Source organism: Ammospiza caudacuta, chromosome 15 (assembly GCF_027887145.1).
Source record: "Ammospiza caudacuta isolate bAmmCau1 chromosome 15, bAmmCau1.pri, whole genome shotgun sequence".
Lineage (NCBI taxonomy): Eukaryota > Metazoa > Chordata > Aves > Passeriformes > Passerellidae > Ammospiza > Ammospiza caudacuta.
The window spans coordinates 7794095-7815281 of NC_080607.1; the positions used below are offsets into that span (position 1 = coordinate 7794095).

The 21187-nt window shown below is 52.8% G+C and overlaps 1 protein-coding gene across 1 annotated transcript in view; it reads right to left on the bottom strand.

Annotated features, from left to right (window-relative positions):
* The window catches only part of MYH7B (myosin heavy chain 7B), a 33177-nt gene extending 19572 nt beyond the window's left edge, over positions 1-13605 (bottom strand). The window contains exons 1-14 of the mRNA XM_058814533.1: positions 13490-13605; positions 12071-12174; positions 10266-10409; positions 10031-10187; positions 9915-9942; positions 8701-8797; positions 7832-7855; positions 6285-6377; positions 5544-5607; positions 5345-5443; positions 4300-4403; positions 3280-3418; positions 1431-1549; positions 200-349 (exon numbers count right to left, since the gene is read on the bottom strand). Coding sequence (XP_058670516.1) covers positions 200-349; positions 1431-1549; positions 3280-3418; positions 4300-4403; positions 5345-5443; positions 5544-5607; positions 6285-6377; positions 7832-7855; positions 8701-8797; positions 9915-9942; positions 10031-10187; positions 10266-10409; positions 12071-12174; positions 13490-13595 — 1428 coding nt within the window. The 5' untranslated portion in view covers positions 13596-13605. The remainder of the gene's footprint in view (positions 1-199; positions 350-1430; positions 1550-3279; positions 3419-4299; positions 4404-5344; positions 5444-5543; positions 5608-6284; positions 6378-7831; positions 7856-8700; positions 8798-9914; positions 9943-10030; positions 10188-10265; positions 10410-12070; positions 12175-13489) is intronic.
* Positions 13606-21187: the final 7582 nt, after the last annotated feature.

The following is a 21187-nucleotide window of genomic DNA, read 5'->3' on the forward strand; positions in this document are numbered from 1 at the left end:
GCTCAGCTGTGTGGCTGCCACAGCAGATAGCCAGTAATCACTAGAGATGTGTCACACGGCAGTGTTAAATCATTCCTGCTTGTTCCAGATACACCAACCCAGACAAGAGCCCTTTTCTCATCAAGCACCTTCTTAGAGGAGCTCTCAACCCCAGGGGACTGAACTCCCTGAACCCAATGCAGGGGCCTGCAGAACTCACATCAAAGATCTCAAAGCCTGCAATGTCCAGCACCCCAATGAAGAACTGCCTGGCCAGCTTGGTGTCCAGGGTCTTGTTGATGCGGGTCACCAGCCACTTGAACATGCGGTCATAGGTGGCTTTGGCCAGGGCCCCCACAGCATACAGCACCTGCAAGGCAAAGCCCAGAGCACACAGGGAGTGTCACACACATGGTTGATGAAAAATCCTTTCCTTAAGTGTAAACAGTGATTATCAGCTGCTGTGGAATGCAATGGATAGATCTGTGATTGGTCTCATGGGGTTGTTTCTAATTAATGGCCAATCACACTTCAGCTGTGTCTGACTCTCTGGTCAGTCACAAAATTTTATTATCATTCCTTTCCTTACTAGACTTCTGATGAAATCCCTTCTTCTATTCTTTTAGTATAGTTTTAATATAATATATATCATAAAATATTAAACCAGCCTTCTGAAACATGGAGTCAACATTCTCATCTCTCCCTCTTTCTGGACCTCCTGGGCAAACTACCACAAGTGACCTTCTCCCTGCTCCTGCAGGAGCCACAGGCTGACAGAAAAGCTCCTCCTGGCACACAAGGATGGACAGACACATCCAAGGAGTTTGTGGTCACAGCACAAGCTCCAAAATTAGCTTTGCATCCCTCCATAGGTGTGCTCCTGCCTACCTGGCCTATCTTGCCTCCAGGGTTTTAGGATATAAATTCAGTTTAAAGTGACATTTTCAGAAGCCTTGTGCTTGGCCAGAGCCTACAGCCCACTTTGGGTAGGACACCAGCTGCTGAATTGTGCTCAAGGACTGGCTTGCATTATTCAGTGCCAGGTCTGGGTTCCCAGCTAGGGTGTGGCTGGAATCTGACAAGACACAATGTTTGGGGGGTTCATTTCAGTCTTTCTAAAAGATCAACCCAGATGAGTGTTTAGATATCCACAGTTTTCTAATTTTCAGGGCTGAACTCTCCACAGGAGTGTGACTGTCTCTGAAGCAGACCCACAGGACCTGGACCTGCTCTGGCTGGGATCCAACCCACATTTCAAAGACACCACATTGAATCTGCAGCCTTGGTTAATGTGCAGAGCTATCAGCCAGCTCTGCCACCCATTTCCCCTGCTCCTAAAGGCCAAGAACTGTGGATACACCTTCTCTGCTGCTCTGGAGTCTCCTCCTACACCCAAGACAGTGAACTGAAGCAGCAGTGGCAGCCCAGTGTCCTGCTGTCCTGTCACTCACCTGCTCCACGTTCTGCCCTTTGGTCACGTACTCATTGCCCACTTTGACACGAGGATGGAGCAGCCCCTTGATGAGGTCAGCTGAGCTGATTCCCATGAGATAGGCAGCTTTGTCAGCACCTGCAAGGCAGCACAAAGGCATGAGGAGCCCACAGGGAGGGTCTGGGAAGGGGAAAAGGGACCAAAATAAAAAATGACCTGCCCTTGTGATGATCAGTGCTAACCACACTGTTTTTCCACCTCCTCCAGTGCCTATTGTGATTTTCCATCTTAGATATTCTATGATGCTTTAAAGTTTTAACCTCCTGACTGAGAAGTTACTGTTTGGAGGCCTGCTGCACCTTATCAGGTGCTTATCAGGTTTTAGCCTTATTGATCTGGGATTCTCTATCAGCCTTATTGGTCTGCGATTCTCTATGCATTTTCCAGTGGAGGTTTGAATTTCCACACAGCAGATTTGAATTGGCCAGAAGAGATTGTCTTTCATAAACTCCTGATAGCAGACTGTAGCTAGCAAATCACCTCTGTAGGGAATCAGTGCCATATCAAAACCTTCATTAATTACCAGGTAGCAGCTAAAGGCTGTGTTGCCACTCCTGAGGCACAGAGAACTTTTCCTTCATGAATGTTAACATGACAAAGACTGATCCAGGTGATCATTTCTGCTGGATCCCTGTTGAAACCTTCCAAGTATGTGCTAGAGCTCCTCCTTCTCACCCTCCTACATGCTGGAAATTCATTCTGTCCTTTCAGGTTTGCTCTGCAGCCTGACTGTTCTTAGATCTGTGCATTGCATCAGACTTTGCTGAGCAATGAACCAGGAAAAGTGTTGGACAGGGATTGTGTCCTACTCTAACAGCTCTGCAGGAGGCTGTGAGCTGGGCAGGTCCTGCTCCCAGCCTGGCTGGAGTGCTGTGCAGTGAAGGGCAGGAGGTGAAGAGCAGGAGGACACTGCACAAGATGAAGCCCAGCAGGGCTGTGACACCCTGTGATGCTGCTGAGACAAGTCTGATGTAGATGAGACCACCTTGAGAGAGACTGTCCCAAATATTCCTGCTCAAGGCCGAGCCCTTGGTGCACCCAGCAGGGCCTAAGTCAGTGAGTGATCAGGGTCCCTGACCTCCACAGCCCAGGCAGGGGGGAGTTATCCCAGCCTAGGCAGCTCTGGAGTGCTGGGGCAGATGAAACAGGAAAGCCTTATCCATATGATTGCCTGGCAAAAGATTTTGAGAATATGGAAACTATAAGTGAGATTGAAATGAAAGCAGCTTTGAGATCCTAGAGTTACTAAACAACTGGAAAACAATGGCATGGCCAGCTGAAGGTGATCCCCTTTTGATGGAACAACACCCTCTGCTTGCAGACAGGCCCAAGGGTCAGAGCAGACCCTGCAGCTTGGCAGAAGGGGCCCAAAGAGGAGTTTTTAGGGTTTAAAATGTAACACAGTATGGTGATGTAATGATTCCTATAGGCTGTATGTAAATGCTGTAGGATTTGTATCTTGTACTAGATTGGTTAGTGAGAATCAGAATATTCAACACAGAAGATTTATTGTATTGGAATGGGAACCTCGTGCTCTCACTCTCTTTTACTCTTTCATCCTCTCTCTCTCACTCTTTTGCTCTCTCTCATGCTCTTCACCACGCTCTTGCCTTTTACTCTCTTTCCCACTCTCTTTACTTCTCTTTTCTGCTCTGAGCTGTGTCTGGCAGCTCCCAGCAGGGCCCTGCCTCCAGGCCCTTTGCAATAAACCCCAAGTTCCAGCCCTGGCTGCAGAGGTCTCTCCTGTCCGTCTGTCCTGACCATCCTACCCCTGATGCTCCTGCACTGGAGCCCAGAGCCCCACTCACTTTCAGTGCCATCAGCCTCTGCCTGCTCCTCCCGCTGCTTTTGCTTGAATTTCATGTTCCCAAAGTGCATGATGGCCCCCACTATTTTATAGGAGCCGTATTTCTCATCACTGCTGAAGCCCAGGATGTCCATGGCGTGCTGAGGAGACAAAAAGCATTCAAGATAGAACAAATTCACCACGCTGAGGTGAGGGTTGGTTCTTCTCCCACTGTCTCCTAAGGTACTCTCCCTGTCCTGGGGCTGGGCAGGGTGCCCTCTCTGGTGGGCATCTAACCAAGGAATCCTGCCCATGGGGTTTGAATGTGGCTCTAACCAAGGAATCCTGCCCATGGGGTCTGAATGTGGCTCCAGCTCCCATTTGAAAGCAAAAGGACTGGCCTAGCATCCACAAGGTGAAGGTTCCCCAAGCTGAGGGCTCAGGAGCTCCCTGGCAGGACGGGACAGCCAGGGGGGATCAGGCTCTGCTCCAGGGAACAGGGACAGGATGGGAGGGAACGGCCCCAGGCTGGTTCAGGTTGGACATCAGGAGGAATTTCCTCACAGAAGGAGTTGTGAGGCTTTGGCAGGGGCTGCCCAGGGCAGTGCTGGAGTCCCCATCCCTGGAGGTGTCCAAGGAAGGGCTGGACATGGCACTCAGTGCTCTGGGCTGGGTGTCAGGGTGGGGATAAATCACAGCTTGGACTCAACCATCTTGGGGGTCTTTTCCAAATTTAATGATTCTGTGATCTTCCTTCTCATGGGCACTATGGGAAATGCTAATGTGCCTCAGGCCCTTCCTGATGCAGGGATTGACTCTCCCTTCCCTGCCTGGATGAGGCTGTTGGTGCAGATCAGAGTTACTCTTCCCCTTCCTGGAGGCTCCCAACAACCACCAATGAACCATAGGGAAATCCCAACTGATTTAAGGAGGGGCACACAGAGGGAAATCTCAACTGATTGAAAGAGGGAAGGCAGGGCACACCCCCAGAGCTGCCCAGAGGAAGGCTGTGCCCTCCCCAGCCCCAGGGCTGTGCACATACATCTGTGGCCATGAGCTCCTCGCCGTCATCCAGGTTGTCCACTGTTGTCACCCCCTGGGAGCAGAAGTGGTAATCATAGGGGTTGAGGGACAGCAGCAGCATATCTGCAGGGGGAGGACATGCAGAGGGTGAGGCCAGCCTGGCAGGGACAGCCCTGCACACAGATGGAGCAGGAAGGCTTTTCCAGCCTCACCAGCTGGGGGAGGAACGGCCTCTTCCAGCACAGGCAGGTCCACACGTGGGTCCACCTCTTCTGTGCTTGCCTCCTGCTTGCTATCTTGGGATATGGCCTGGCTGCAGACTGATTTAGAAGTGGCCACCATGCCCTTGTGACTCCAGATAAGATTACTGCTCCCTCAGACCTGCCTAATAAGGTGCTGTTCAGCACCAAGCTCAGGAGCCCTCAGCCAAGAGCTGAGCACCCCAGGGGCTGTGCCAGCCATCCTTCTGCGTGGGGAAAGGCTTCCTGAGTGGGATGTGGCACCAGGAGGCTGCTCAGAGCTGCCCCAGCACAACCTCAGATCAGTGGAGCTGTCCTGGGGATCACATCTACAGCAGTGCCCAGAGAGAGCTGGGCAGCTGTGTCCCAGCTCACCTGGAACAGGTCTCACCTGCTGAGGAGGCTGCAAAACATTTCCCTCCATCCCAAAATGAGTAAATGTGCAGCCTGCACATGCTGAGGTCAGTGCTGCACCCACCAGCCCACGAGGACTCTGTGCAAGGCAGCTTTGCAAAGCACATTCCCACCTTGCAGACAGACCCTGGGTGACCTCTGCTCCTACACAGTGGCAGAAAGGGCTTTAGTCTGGCTTCTTAGCCTGTGAGGGTAATAGAGGCTGGGCTAGATGGCCTCTTGAAATCCCTCCCGCCCTGAATTCCACCAATCCCATGATGTTGCACAGCCAGCAAAGCATTCAAGGGCAGGACGTGCATGGTGAGTTGGGTCTGCTCATTCCTGTGGACCCCAAAGTGACAACAGAGCTCTCTGAGGCTGTTTTCAGGCCATCCTGCTCTAAGGGCTGTGCTGCATCTTTGGCTGCCCTACCTTGCAGTTCTGGTTTCTTCCCAGACAGGATCTGGTAGAAGATGTGGTAGCTCCGCTCTTTGGGTTGCTGGAAAATCACTCTGGATTTTTCCAGAAGATCTAGAATGAAGTAGAGTAGAGGGATCAGAGCAAGGCTTGTCCCTTCCCAGAGCTGAGCAAAAGTGGTGGGATGAATTCCCTCCCCAGGGCAGCTACTCACAGATGTCAATGTCTGCAGAGGCCAATTTCCCTGAGGGACCAAAGTGGATCCGGATGAACTTGCCCTGAAAACACCCACAGGAGTTAAATGCTGGGCTTGCCCACAGAGCTACAGCTCTGAACAGCCTCTAGAAACTGAATTAATTTCCCACTTCTTGAGCTTCTGCTGATGCCAGGCTACTTAGTGAACTCTGTAAAGGGGTGAAGTTCTCTGCTTTGTAATGTGAAGAAGCTCAAAGAGCATTGCCCAAGGGTTTAAATACCAGGCAGGCAGAAAGTTCACTGACAGCAGCTAAACCCCTGTCCTCAGGTCTATTCTTACCACTGAGCATTCTGTGACACAGAGGCTGCCTGCAGCCCCTGCTCCGTGCTGGGCTCAGGGTCTCCCCCAGCAGTGCCTCCCTCCCCTGCAGGCACAGCAGAGCCAGGCTGGGCTCAGCAAAAACGGTGCTGCTTCCTGGAAGGGACACATTTGTCTGTCCCAGAGCACTCCAGGCTGTGCTCAGTGTCCCTCTCAGCCTGGTCCTGTCAGGGATGTCACAGGCTGTGACACCAGGGCAGTTCGTGCTGGCCACCATTTGCTGCACTGAAAAACCAGAAAAACGTGGCTCTGGCAGTCCAGTGCCACTGGGAAGCAGCTCTATCTCCCTGCTACGTGCCTGTGGCACCCAGGGCACAGTGCCATCCCCTGTGCATGCAGCCCACCCCAGCAGCCCCAGCTCCCTGCCTGTGAGGCACTCACAAAACGCGAGGAGTTGTCGTTCCTTATGGTTTTGGCATTGCCAAAAGCCTCCATGGCGGGGTTAGCCTCGATGATTTGATCCTCGAGGGTGCCCTGGGGGACAAAACCAAAGGGTGGGTGTGTCACACACACAGCCAGAGGGGATCTGTCACCAAGAGCAGGAGCAGTTTCAGAGGCTGCACTCCTCAGCTGTCCCTGGGACCTGCTGCCCCCGAGGCATCTCCGTTTATCAGCACAGCTGGGGCTTGCAGCAGTGCCCAAACCCAAACTGGTGAGGAGAGGGCCACAGAGCTGGCACCAGCCCCAGGCTGCTGTCCCCTCTGCACACAGCAGTCCTTGCCCCCTTTCTCAGGAGCTACACTATGCAAACCAAGACCAAGCTCATGTTGTCACAACAGGCTGAATCATTTCAGGCTCTCTGGCATCAGGCATTTCCTCTTCTACCAAACCAAAGTCTAGGGCAGTTCACATCAACAGCACATTGTGAAACAAGGTCCCTACACCAACAACATGCATTGCAGGGTCCCAGTGTGATGGGAATACACCACAAGTGCCAGCTGCATGATCTGCTGCAATACTGGGGCTCTCCTGAGCAAGCCCTAAGATGAATCCTCTCCTAACCTTGTTTTCCATGTGTGTTTCTCTGTTCAAGGATAGAGACAGCCTCTGCCTAATGCAGGTAAAGCAGGACAAGGATTTGAGGAGAGGAGCAAGAGACTGCTCCAGTCTGCAAGAGACTGGTACACCATATGGAGGATGGTGGGGTTTGACACCTGCTACAGAGTTTGGTGCAACAAACATCTGCAGGACTTTTCACGGGAGCTTTGCCCATTCTCTGACACATTCCAATCACAGGGCTTTCCTCAGGTGGGGAATATCAGCTCTGGGCTCTGCCCACCCAGAGCCACCCTCTCTTTCCAATGCCGGAACCACAACTGCTCCCCACCTCTGCAGCTCAGATGTGTGAAGGACAAAACAGGGAGCAGCTGTGCATCACACAGTCACCAACACACTATCACCTGAGTATCCCTTGAGCTCTTATCTCTAAATTCAGCCTGGCCTGAGCTGCCCCAAGACCCACAGGTCCAGCCCCTGAGCTGTCTCACCCTGTTTGTCCCAGTGGACACTCGTGTGATGATGAACATCCCCAGGCAAGGGTGTGCACCAGCTAAAGGCTCAGAGAAACCAAGGATGTGTGACTGAGCCCTTGGGGCATTGGGAGTCACAGGGGCTGAACCTTTGCTGGGCTTCCTTGGAGGAAACACCTCAGAAATGTCCCCCAGGCAAGGACATCAGCTCTAGATAGAAATGTTTCTATCCAGAGTAATTATCTCTTGAAGGAGAGGCTGGAGTCAGAAAGGCGGAAAGAGATGAAACAACAAAGCTTCCAGCTGTGGGAAGGAGGCAGATACAAAGCCAAGAGGAGAACTCAACAGTGCCCAGGTGCTGCTCCCAGACCTAAGGAGGAGGCCCCACACATCACCCCATCACAGATCTGTGGTGCAGCAGAACTCTGTCCTCAGCATTACAGAGCCCACAACACTTACCCCAGTTTTAGTGGCAAGAGCTGCCTAGAGAAAGGAGAGAAAATGATCTTTAGAAATCCAGAAAAGCCAGGCAAGAACCACAAGAAGCATGGTCAGAAAAGCAGGGCATGACCATTTAGTGCCAAAAAAAAAGCCCAAGAGAAAAAAAATTCGGAGGATTAAACTTTATAGGAGAGGCCAAAAAGTTGTTAAATAGATTAGCTCAAGAAAATAAAGAAATGCATCAAAAAGCAAAAACAGTTAAATTCAAACTTGAAGAAGAGGAAAGAAAATAATGCTGAAGTATTGTTTGTCTGATACCTAAAGCAGCCAGTTTGCTTCCTCGAGGGGAAAGCAGGCTGGAGCCTCAAAGTATCCAGAAGAAATAAGCAATTGCAAGGGCAGCTCAAAAATAACCAGCACCAAAGAAATGCAAGATTCAAAACAAGAGCAAGAAAAGCACAAGGTAGAAAAGGGTCAAAATCAACAAAAGGGGGGAGGGAAAAAAGGAGAAAATGCTGAAAAGCAAGGCTTAAAAGAGGCAAGGTGGGAAATGGAAGGTTTACTTCATCACTTTAGTGTTCCTTAAGAGGATCACTGGGGTGTTGAAAGAGGAAGAGAAGAGAAAGAGAGCAACTGAAGCACCTCTTCCAGGCTGCACAGATTGAGCAGCCACATAAAAAAAAAATCCATTTCCCCTTGAGCAGAATAATTTCAAGCCTTGCTTGTTCAAAAGTCAGGGAAAAGCCAAGCCCTGGGTGGGTCAGACCAAAATGCAAAAAGTTGGGGAAGAAAAAGTAAGAAGAAAGGGGAAGGTGGGGGAAAAAATTAAAAAACAAAAAAAGAAAGAAAAGAAGAAAACAAGAACTTGTTTGAAAAGAAGATCTTACTAATTTCTTGCCCGGTGTGTCGCCCAAGGCTGCGACAATGGCAAAGTACTGAATGACCCGCTTGGTGTTTACAGTCTTACCAGCACCAGATTCTCCGCTTAGAGTAACAGAAATACACAGAGAAGGGCATGAGGCAAAGAACAGGCACAAATCCTCTGCTTAGAGTGACAGAAATACACAGATAAGGGTATGGGGGAAAGAACAGGCACAACCATCCCTGACAAGCCAAGCCTCGGAGGATGGCGAGGCTGCAGCTCTCGGGGGTATGAGGGGGGTACGTGCTTGTGTTTGGGGTTTGCCCTCAGTGCCACACCAGCTCTGGGCTGTCCATGTGTCCTGGCAGGGCTCAGCTTGCCTTGGGAGCCACACCAGCTCCGGGCTGTCCGTGTGTCCTGGCAGGGCTCAGCTTGCCTTGGGAGCCACACCAGCTCCGGGCTGTCCGTGTGTCCTGGCAGGGCTCAGCTTGCCTTGGGAGCCACACCAGCTCCGGGCTGTCCGTGTGTCCTGGCAGGGCTCAGCTGGCCCTCAGTGCCACACCAGCTCCGGGCTGTCCGTGTGTCCTGGCAGGGCTCAGCTGTGGGCCTGGGGGCTGCAGCTGTCCAGGACCAGCCCCGGAGCTCTGAGCACGGCTGGCCTTGCTGGGGCATGGCGGGGATGGCAGCAGGGGCACGGTGCTGGGGTGCAGGGTGCCCACTGAGGGGGGCTGAGCTCATCCCTATAGTTAGTGCTGCTGTGCCATTGTAATCCCGGAGCACAAAGAGCCGGGGGGAGCGGGGCCGCCACCGGACACTCGCCAAGCATCTCTCCGCAGCCCCTGCCTTTCCTAATTAGGCCATGGCCGAGGCTAAAAATGTCCCTGGCTCCTGGCAGCGGCGGAGGGTCCTTTAGAGTCCTTTATATAGCCCTTATCTAGATGTCACTTGAAATCAACCTGGCCTCCACCCTCCCACATCACCCTTCTCCCTCCGGCCACCATGTCGCTGCGGCCTTGGCCTCCATCTCTACTTTCCCCCGGAGGGTGCCGGGGCTCGGGGCGCTCCCGCAGCTGTCGGGGTGCGGGGGAGCCCGGCCCGCGCGGGGCTTTGTCACCTGGCACGGTGGCGGGGCAAGGGTGACAGCTGCCGCCATGGGGAGGGGACACTGCCGGGGGGGGCTGCTCTGGGCACAGGGTGCCCGTGCAAGGGAGCACAGCACGGGGATGCAGGGACACTTACGTGATGAGCATGGACTGGTTTTCACGGTCTGCAAGAGAAGGAGCCGGTGTTAAGCAGTGCTGCCGGGTCCCAGGAGCCCGGGTGGCCGGGATGGGGTCCCCCAGGGCAGGGCTTACTGCGGAGCATGTCATTGTAGGCGTTGTCGGCGATGGAGTAGATGTGCGGCGGGGCCTCCGAGCGCCGCTTGCCCTTGTAGGCTGCCACCACGGGCGCCGTGTACACCGGCAGCCACTTGTAGGGGTTGATGGTGACACAGAAGAGCCCCGAGTAGGTCTGCAGGGGGAAGATGGGTAGATGAGGGATGTCCCAATGTCCCCTGACCTCCCCATCCCAAGGGTGCTGTGGGCTTACGTAGATCATCCAGTGGGAGTAGCGGCGCTTCAGGTTGTAGAGCACTGAGGCCTCGTTGAGGTGTGTCAGCATGGCCATGTCCTCAATCATGTCAAACTTGGGGGGGTTCATGGGTTGCACCTCGTCCTCCTTCACCACCCGTGTCTGTCAGAGGAGGGGGACACGTCAGAGGGACCCCAGCCCTCACCGAGCACCCTCTGCCCCAAAACCTGCCAGGTGGGGACAAAACCCTGACAGTCCCGTGCTGGGGACAGCCTTGGTGCCAGTGCCTGCTGTCATCCTGGCAGGGCTGCCCAACCTTCTGGGTGGCAGCCCCAGCAGCACCCAGCCACAAAGCCCAGCTGGGACAAGCACACCCAGCTTGTTCCCTCCTCAGGGAGAGGGTTGAGCTTGAGCTCAAGTTGTTGCTGAGCCTGACAGGGGGGTCCAAGTTATTGCCCCAAAATGTGCTTGACACCCCCATCCTGTGTTCTCCTTCCCAGCCTAAAAGCCCATGCCAGCGCTGCCTTTTGCTCCAAAGACATCCCTGGTTATTTGGGCAAACAGCTGAAGCCTGTGCTCCATCACTTAAAACTGGATTTATTTAATCCCACGAGACCAAGCACGGGGAAAATATCACGTTACGTATCTGGCCTGGATGGAGAAGCTGGATGTAGCAAATGGTCTTCTTAATAAAGACTAAATTAAATCTTTCAGAGGTTTATCTTTTTCATGGCTGAAGATGAAGCACGTGGTGTAAAAAGGCACCAGGTGTTAAAAGCAGGAGGGTACACAGAATGATAAGGGAGGGCTTTATGTCTCAAAACTTTCTGCTGGAAATTCTTATCCAGGGAAAGCTGATATAGTTTCTGATTTTGTAAATCCATGACAAATCATTAAAAAGACAGTTTCAAGAGGAAACAGCAAAAAAGGTGTTGGAAACTGCTCTGTTGTCAGAATTGGAAGGTGTTCTAAATATCAGAAGAAACTTCTAAAAGTTATAACTCCTCTATGACGAATTTCACTTTGGAGAGGGCAAATCTCTTTACTCACTTTCCAAAATTCTGACAAAAATATTTTCAAAGCCTTAGCACTTTTCAAAAACAATTACATATATCTATTTTCACATTTAGCATGCACAAACCGTTCTTAGTACTATTCTAACTAGAGAAGAAATAGAAATAAAGAAATCTATGATCTACTGCCTGGTGAGGTTCTTGTTCCTTTCCCCAGTTTCACACCAGTGTGCTCTGCAGTTAAATTGCAGGGTCATGAGACTTCCATAGTGAAGAGAGGAATATTAATTAAGCTCATTTGCAGCTAATTGCACTGGATATTATCTTGACAAATACCAGCTGGTCCTTGCTTGTTTTGCCACGGAAAGCTGGAGCCTCTCCGGCCCGTCACAGCCTGTCCTCCCAACAGCTCACCCCACTGCAAATCTGGGCTAAAAGGAGCAGGAATTGGCCAGCTGGCCCCTTACCTGTTGTTCCAGGCTCTGCGATGAGCCAGGCACTGGTTCAGCATCACAAAGGGCTGTGCTGGGGGTGCTCCCCATCCAGGAGCTGTGCTGGGCCAGCCCCACCGTGTGTCCCGCAGGACACCCACAGGGCTGTGACAGCAACCCCTCGGTGGGAGATGCTGAACTGGTGCCACTCTTGGCAAGGAACTGGCCTACGTGTGCTGACACTGCCGTGTGTGTCCCCCCAGGGCACCACTGATCAGGGTTATCAGCAAGAGCTCATGGCTTCAGACGTGATCCTGTCACACGTATCCCCCTCCACACACACTTGCTCTCCCTTGGAAAAGGAAAGGAATTTGCTTACTTCCTTATCTTTGGTTTCCACAGTGACTTTGCCACCAGAGCTTTCTTTTATTTCCACTTCGATATAGGCTTCTTTCTCATCTGGGATCCAAGCTCGCTTCTTCCCTGGAGGAAAGGAAAGGAAAGGAAAGGAAAGGAAAGGAAAGGAAAGGAAAGGAAAGGAAAGGAAAGGAAAGGAAAGGAAAGGAAAGGAAAGGAAAGGAAAGGAAAGGAAAGGAAAGGAAAGGAAAGGAAAGGAAAGGAAAGGAAAGGAAAGGAAAGGAAAGACAATAGAGGTTGTAATGTAGGAGACCATGTGAGATTGTCACTGAAAGCCACATAAAATGCATTTTGATAAAGTGGAAGGACAGTGATTATTCTTTCCTATGTTCTTGGTCATAGCAGCTGGGATTTCTTTGCTTTCTTCATGTTTGGCAGCTTTCTACTTAGGTGGAGTCAACTTCTAGCCTGACAGAAATCTGCTGCCTCGCCTCGTGTGGCTGCACTCAGGAAGAGAAGAGAAGAGAGAAGAGAAGAGAGAAGAGAGCCTTCTCTTCTGCCAAACTGCAAGGAGCAAGTTGGGCCCTGGATCCCAAGCCATGGAAGAGCAGAGTGGCTGGGACAGAGGGGACACCAAAATGAAAGAGCTGCAGAAGGCTTTGACATGAGTCCGCCAGCCCTCCTGTCCCTCAGGGCCAGCGGAGATGAAGGATCACCTCCACCCACACCTCAGCAAACCAGGGGAAAGTCAAAAACCTGCTTTTCTCACTTGTGAGATCTTTCTGCCCTCCAGGATGCTGGGGGTGATGCCTTGAGGAGCAGCACAGGGAGAGGGGCAGGGAGGACTCCTGGGAGAGCCACGGCAGAGAGGCAGGCTCGGGGACAGACCTGAGCTATGCTGGGCTCGGGGACACACCTGGGCTGTGCTGGGGACACACCTGGGCTGGGCTCAGGGACAGACCTGAGCTGTGCTGGGCTGGGGGACACACCTGGGCTGGGCTCGGGGACACACCCGGGCTGTGCTGGGCTGGGGGACACACCTGGGCTGGGCTCGGGGACACACCCGGGCTGTGCTGGGCTGGGGGACACACCCGGGCTGTGCTGGGCTGGGGGACACACCTGGGCTGGGCTCGGGGACACACCTGGGCTGTGCTGGGCTGGGGGACACACCCGGGCTGTGCTGGGGACACACCCGGGCTGGGCTCGGGGACACACCTGGGCTGTGCTGGGCTGGGGGACACACCCAGGCTGTGCTGGGGACACACCCAGGCTGTGCTGGGGACACACCCAGGCTGTGCTGGGGACACATCCGGGCTGGGCTCAGGGACACACCTGGGCTGTGCTGGGCTGGGGGACACACCCGGGCTGTGCTGGGGACACACCCGGGCTGGGCTCAGGGACACACCCAGGGTGGGCTCGGCAGCTCGGGGCTCTCTCTTACCATCGAACGGGACGGTCTGGAGCTTCAGCTGCTCCGTGTAGCTTTTCCGCAGGTACGGAGCAGCCTCCCCAAACTCGCTCATGTCCAGCAGAGACAGCTTGTCCATCTTGGGAGACTTGGCAGCAGCAAAGGAAGAGTGAAAGACACCTAAATGCTGAAAGGAGGGAAAGATAAGGGGTCAGTGCATGGGGAAGGTGCTCACTGCAGGGTTGAGAACCACAAGTGACAGGGTCACCAAAGAAGCTTTTGATTTTAGGGAGTGAGAGAAGACAGGGACAACAATGCTAGCTGATAAAAATTATATTAATAAGACAATCAATGATACTTTCCCTTCTGATGCTGCCATCCCCCCACTGGAAGTCCCAGCTGGGTGAGCTGGAATCACTTTGCTGTCAAACTCCACATTCCCACTTTAGGTGAGATTGTCAGTAACAGCTCTTTCCTTGATAGCTCAGCTAAAACCCATCCCAGCTCCACAGACCCGCTGGAGCCCTGGTGCCCTGCACAGACCCAGGGCTGTTCTACTGAAGCAAGATAAAAGCAAGGCTGGGTGTATTATCTCTGGGAAGAACTTCTAGAAGGCTGCTGTGGCAGCTGCTTGGAAAAGCACTTTTATGACTGTGCTTCTTAATATCCATCTAATGCAGTGCCACCCTGCAAAGCCCTGGAATGCCGCTACCATCACGGATGGAGCCACAACTTGGCAAAACACACAGTCCTAAGCAAAAATGCTGATGATCCAGGTCTGTCCCACCCTCCCCTGTGCCAGCAGATCCTCTGGGATCAGCCACCCTGCAGGGGTGAAGCGGGTTAGTACAGGGGACACACGTGCACACAGACATGCTCTGTATTACTGACCTTGGTGCTAGGACTGAGTGGCTCTGTGCATGCTGCAAAGCCCCTTTTTATTGTGTCTGTCAAGGTCAGAGTGGGAAAAGATATGTCAGAAATTCCCATGTGTCATGTCCACACAGCTCCATTGGTGCTGCTGTCCCACTGCCCGGACAGACACAAAAGGCAAACTTCACTTTTATCTCTCTGCAAATGCAGCCTGGTTATTTTTATTCCTGTATTGTCAGGCGACTACAAAGGCAGAGTGAGAGACTGCAGCTTGGGAAGGCAGCACAGCCCTCCCAGCCTGCTCTGCCTGCTCCAGTGAGGAATGAGAGCTCTGCCAGTTCCTCCTGCACCTGAGCACTCAATCCTGCTGCTCCTGCCTCCCACCATGCCAGGGGAGCTGCTGCTTGGTGGGATGTGTGTGGCTGCTGCCTTTTCCAGCTGGAACATCCCAGCTTCTCACTCAGCTCTGGTTTAGCTTCTCCCAGACAGACTTTCTGGAAGGGGAAGGATCCTGGGGCTTGATCCTCCAGGTTCTGCTCCCTGAACTCCTCACCTTGGCACGGGAGCTGGTTTTGTGGCCAGGCCAAGTTCTTAATCTCTCAACAGAGAGGTTGCTGGGTTTCCTGCACACCATTTTACCCAGAGGTGCTGTGTACAGCCTGGAGCACACCTCCATCCTGGCAGCACCACCATGGGCTGCCCAAGATGAGAACAGGACACCCTGGGGCTGTGCCAGCTCAAGGGAAAGCCATTTAGCTGCTGGCATCCAAAGTGCAATGAGGTTTCTACCCTGGAGCACCAGGGCCTGTGACCGCAGGGTTTGATATTTATTCCCCATTCAGCACCTCTCTCACCCCAGAGTAACTTGGGGCTGCTGTAGTGGGGGAAACTGAGGCAGGGAGTGGTTAGGGATCAGCTGTGCAGTGCTGTGCCCAGGCTGGATGTGGCACAGGCTCTGTCACAGCCAGAATAGCAGCACCAGAGGCTGCTTTGGGCGTGTGGCTTCAGCCTGGGCACACAGCCGAGGCTGCAGAGGGATTTTTGCAGCCCCAGCACCTGCCCTGAATGCAAGCCCCAGCCATAGTCAGTCTTTCCATCCAGCACTCAGGGTTGCTGCTACACCCCCCCCCAGTCTGGGTTCCCAGTGCCATCTTCTCTGCACCCCCAACAGAAGGGTCCCTGCCCTCCCACCCTGCTTTGGAGAGATGTCTGGGAGATTCATGGGGTGAAAGAATGTGGGAAATAGTAAAGGTAAGATTTTCAGAAAGGTGGAAAAGCAGGCTTTGGAAACAGAAAGAACAGAGAATCAGTTACAGCTGTGAAGTCTGAAGGTAGAAAAAGTTACAATAGTTTAGCAAGTAAGGACATAAAGAAGAGTTTGAGAAAACCTCCAGACACAGAGGAGGACTGCAGAGCCACCCCCTGTGGGCTGAGCCCCAGAGGGAGGAAGGCTGGGCTCAGGGGTGGGTTGATGTCAGTGCTTTGCAGGGTGCCAGACTCCCCCAGGAACTGAAATGCTGCCATGGAGGGGAATCTGTAGCATGAACAAGGACTTGGGTGCAGAAGGATAAAATGGGGTGCAGGGCCATGTCCCATCCCCATGTCCCATGTGGGCACTCCTCAGCAGGTTAGTGTTCAGGAGTGCAGCTCCTCATCTGGATTTGTGAGCAGCTGGTGCAGAGCTGGACTCCACCAACACATCTGCTGCAGCCCCCCAGGGGAGACCACGGGGACACCAGTCCTGAGGTCCCTCTTGACCATGGCATGCTCAATCTTGCCAAGATGGCAGAGTTCCAGCAACCTGAAGAGCCACAGGCTCTGGGGGACCACAGAGCCCCCTGAGGTTACCCTGGTGGTCTTCTGCCTCTCTGTCCTGGGCTCGGGGTCAGGTTTCCACCCACTCCCTGGAGGGACTCAAGGCTTTGGTGGGTCCTGTGCCAAGTACCTTTGCCACAAGTGCCCAGCAGTGGGATGAGCCCTTGGCCCAGCCCCACCAGCTGGCCCAGCCTCACACATTCTTCTCAGGGCATGTACTCGCCCCACACTCTGCTCACCCCCTCCCTGCCTTATCTTTAAAGAGATTTTATTTTCGGAGATTCCTCCTGCAGTTCCTTCTGTTCGCCCCAGTTCCTCTCCCTCTTTGAAGAGCTTCCAGCAGGGTCCATCAAAGGCCAGGCAGATTTGTAGAAGAGGAAATGTGAATTGGTCACTCCAGCAGCTGCTGAAGGGTTCTTCCTCCAGGTTTGGGTGGTTTTGGCAGGTTTGGTGTTTGTGATGTGGTTTTTCTGGATGGTGGGGAGCTCATCCTTGTATGGCTGGCAGGGCCTGAGCTGTGTCCTGCTCAGGCAGGTGGGACAGGGCAGTAGGATCCTATGGACCTCTCAAAAAATCCCATGGTAGAATGAGGAGCTCATGGCTTCAGCCTGAGCAGAGGGGAGTTTTCTTTAGGTGGCTCTAGCCCAGAGTGAACAACATGCCCAAACGACTCCCCAGCCCTGCACACCCACCCTCAGCAGTGAGACCATCTCCCCTGACCACTGAGACACCTCTGCTCTTCCCCTGGGCTCTGTGCTTGGTGTTGGTGCCCCACAATGTGATGGAAAAGGAGAGGGGTCCTCCTGAGGGCTGGACAAGCCTCTCCCTATGGGACAGGGCACCACCAGCACCAGACAGCAGAGCTGCCCCTTCAGTGAACGTTTTGTGGTCAGACCAGCTCCTACCCAGCCCTGGAGAGCCAGGAGGGTGCCAGGGGCTCAGCCACCCTCTCCAGAGAAATCCCCTGGCTGCTCCCTGACCCCCAGCAGGAATGTTTCCCATTAGCAGGCTCTGATAAGGGGCAGGAAGGAGAATTACTGTCCATGTCAGCCAGCTCACTAGAGGTTTCCACACTTAACATATCCCCACTATCAGCTCCCTGAAATGCACTGGAGGGGGGTGCAAAGGCAGCTGATTAGATAAAGACAATCTGCTGCAGAGGGGCTATTTCAGGCATATTTCCATGGAGTGGGAATGTCTGCTTGCAGGAGGTGACAGGCCAGTGCTGCCAGACTGCTCACATCCCTCCAGCTCAGCCTGGCCATGCAAGGCCCCCTCCAAGGCAAAGCCCTGTCCCAGCAGGGTGACAGAGACAGCAGCCACCAGCCCAGCACAGCCCCCTCAAAGTGAGCAGGACATGCTGCTGCTAACAGCCCAAAGCTAAGGTGCTCCTGTGGGGTTTAGGATGGGGATCCCCTCATCTCACAGCTCTTCCCACCATGGAGCTGCCTGGATGTCCCTCCCTGGGGACAGTGCTGGACCCATCCTGAGCTGGCTGTCCTGCCTCTCTGACCCTCCATGAACACACACAAAAAGCTGCTGCTGCCATGAGCACCCTCCTGCAGTGATTCCCACCTTGCCTGAGCAGCACAGGCATGTTGGTGGCTGACCCTCCACACAGGAGCCTCCAAAATGAGTATCAGGAATGAGAAAGTACCTGGAAGAGACATGGCATGAGGAATTATTGTATAGAGTTAGCAAGAAAAGTCACACACAGGCATGGAGAGAATGAGGTGTCCAGACATCTTCCACTGGGAAAATTGGAGAGGTTTTGTTTGTTTGCCTTGAATTTTCCAGCTTTGAGGTTCTGGGGGTTTTCTTTAGAGGATTGCCATGATAAAGCAGCTTGTAGGAATGAAGGTTGTACTGAACACTGCAAAATTACAGGAATATGTGAGCCTCCAGTGAGGTTTTGGCAATGCACTTCAAAAAAATGAGGGTAAAGAGAATCTTGCCCCGTTCATCTGAATACTTAATAGCACCTTAATTGCAGCTGGCCTGCCAGGACAGACCCTGAAACACGGCAGCCTTTGGAAATCATGACCAGCAGCTGCCTTGGAGGCTGCAAGGGAGGGGCAGGGGCTGATCAGAACCAGAGCTGGGCTGCAGTTCTGAACTGTGGGCACAGTCTGGCCCTGCAGTGCCTCAGCTGCTCTGGTTTTGCACCAGTTTTCATCTCCTGTGAGATCTGGAGCAGATTTGGGAGATTTTTGGAGGAGGTTGGTGAGTGTTGTCCTGCACATACACACTAAGGCCACCCAACCAGTTCCTGGGGCAATCCCATCCCAGCCTCCTGCTATCTCCATCCCTCTTGGACCTTCTCCCTCACTCCATGGGAAGCATCCTCACTGCTCTGGGTCATCAATCCTCAATGAGATTGAGCTCAGTCCATCTCATGACAGGGGACAATTGTTTAAAATGGAGTGGCAACAGGCGTGGGAGTTCCTTATGGGATCTGCTCAGCTTGGACCTTTCTCAAGACCCAGGAGGGAGGAATATTCCTGCATGTCCTCACATCACAAGAGGAGAACTTCTCACCTCACTATGGCACATCAGCCAAGATGTGCTTTTCTGTTTAAAACCACAGTGAATGTCTAGTTCCAGGTATCCAGTCTCTAGTCTGAACTGCAGACAGCAGCTTTCCCCTATAAACCATCCCCTGTCCCTTAACAAGGCTCTGTCCTATGGCTTTTGGGCTCTGGGTTTTCCTGAGCACCCCAGCACAGCAGCTGAGTTGGACACACAGACACACACAGACACACACACATATACATACACAGAGTCCAGGCTCCCACCCACTTGCTGGCTGGTTGTTGGATTATGGCAAAAAAAAACCCATAATCCAACATCCAGGAAAAAAAAAAAAAAAAAAAAAAAAAACATAATCAGAAAAAATAATAATCCAGCAGCTAGTAAGTGAAATAACCCTCCCTAGAACTCTGTAAATCCCTCCTGAGTGGCAGTGGAGGGACAGGCTCTGATCTCTGCTCTGTGACAGGGAGAACACCCAGGGCATGGCTGGAGCTGTGCCAGGGAGGGTCAGACTGGATACCAGGGAAAGGCTCTTCCCCAGAGGGTGCTGGCACTGCCCAGGCTCCCCAGGGAATGGGCACGGCCCCGAGGCTGCCAGAGCTCCAGGAGCTGCCAGGGATGCCCAGGGTGGGGCTGTTGGGGTGTCTGTGCAGGGCTGGGGCTGAGTTTGATGAACCCAGTGTGTCCCTCCCAACTCAGGATATTACAGAAGCTCCCTGAGGCAGTAAGGACTGGTGTTGGGGGGATTTGGGCCCAGGAGCAGCTGCTGGGTCCCTGCACTGGGGCTGTCCCTGCAGGGTCCTTGCTGGCAGAAGGGGATCCTCACCCCTGGCTGGTCCCCACTCTGAGGCTTGGGCACAGCTCAGGGGAGCAGCCTGGCACAGCAGGTCCGTTTGCCACCCCTGGTGCTCCTGCCCCTCTGGCAGCCAGGCTCGGGTTATTTATACCTCACCCACAGCCACTTCATGGCACAGAAGGGTCTGGTGGAAAAGCCAAGGAAGTGAAATTACTTTGGGGAAGAAATGACACTACCCACTTATAAATAAACCCGGGTTTCATTGATCTTTTAGATGCTCCCTTGGCAGAGAGTCCAATGTCACCGCTCCAGCAATGCAGACAATACTGGGGCATTGTTTTATTCTCAGTTACAGGGAAAGGGACAGCACCAGCTGCCGTTCTATCTTTAGCCCATGAGAGCACCCTTCAATTGTTCTGCACTTCAAACAATAGCCCCACGTGGGGGAGAGGAGGATTGCTGGCTTCACCACGGCGTTTTGCATCGAAATACAGCCTCAGAGACAGCAGATTTCTGTCACTGTCACTTCTGTCACCTGGCAGAAGCTGGTGCTTAAACCACAGGGAAGCCAGGGTTCCAGAGTGTCTTGTTTTTCTTGTGGACGATGGGCCAGCAAGAAGTTTGGCTCCCCGAGGAGATCTTTGAACTCTCTTCCATGAAAACAGCCCTATTGTTCTGTCTTTAGAGTCTGGTGCTGGGCATCACATCATCTCCTCCTGCCGTGCCTTTGGGGCTGCTCTATTCCAAGCACTGTCTTCTGCACTGATGCCCACATATCCTGATGTAAAACAGAGCTGCCCAAAATCTCAGACTGAGCTACATCGGTTTCTCTGCAGCTGGAAATGCAAAGGAGAACCCAGAGGGACTTTGGGTTTTTTTTCCCCATTCCAGGGTACCAGGGAAGCAAGTGTGTGAGGGATGAGCAGCTCCTTGGAGGCGAGGAGGGGCAGGCAGTGCCCAGCTCTGCACCCACTGGCAGCTGCAGGGTATCGAATGCCCTCGGTGCAAAGCTTGGCACTGCCGTGGGCAAGCGAACTGCTGCTGCCTCTGGTGGCTCTGCCCCTGCTGGTGCCCTCGGGCACGGCCGGGGGAGCTGGGATGTGTAAGCGAGATGAGAACTGACTTTAATTTCTGACACCAGGACGTTGTCTGATAATTCTGAGGAATCAAATTTGTCAGGTGAAGAGAGGGACCTTTTTTTGTTGCAAGTTGTCACGTTATGTAGGTCTACACCGAAAACAAATTGGCTGATGCAACATCTAAAAGCATACTAGTGACTTCCAGCAATATGAGCTTAACAGAGTATTTGTTGATAGATTTTGCTTTTAAAATCTCAGTACTTATGTTGACACAAAGGTTACGGAGATTATGGACCATCCATCCCTAAACATTTATTTCTCTTATCTTGATTCCACCTATAGAGAAGCATTACATGACTTCTTCCAGTCCCTCAAAACATTAGAATTCCTTTAACTCTGTTTTAAAAATTATAAGTTTACTTGGTATTACCATGGGTTCTGTTTAGTTGGTTGACTGTTCTAAAAGATATCACATAAATGTGCATCTATATCTATAAACAAGCTAAAAGAAATCGGTGTTTTTGAAGGGTAGTAAAGGTCTTTACACTGATTGAACGATACAGAAACCAGGTTTGAACGTGACTGCTTGCCCGGGAGATGTACCTGCTGCCCAGGGGATTTACCTGCTGCCCCTGG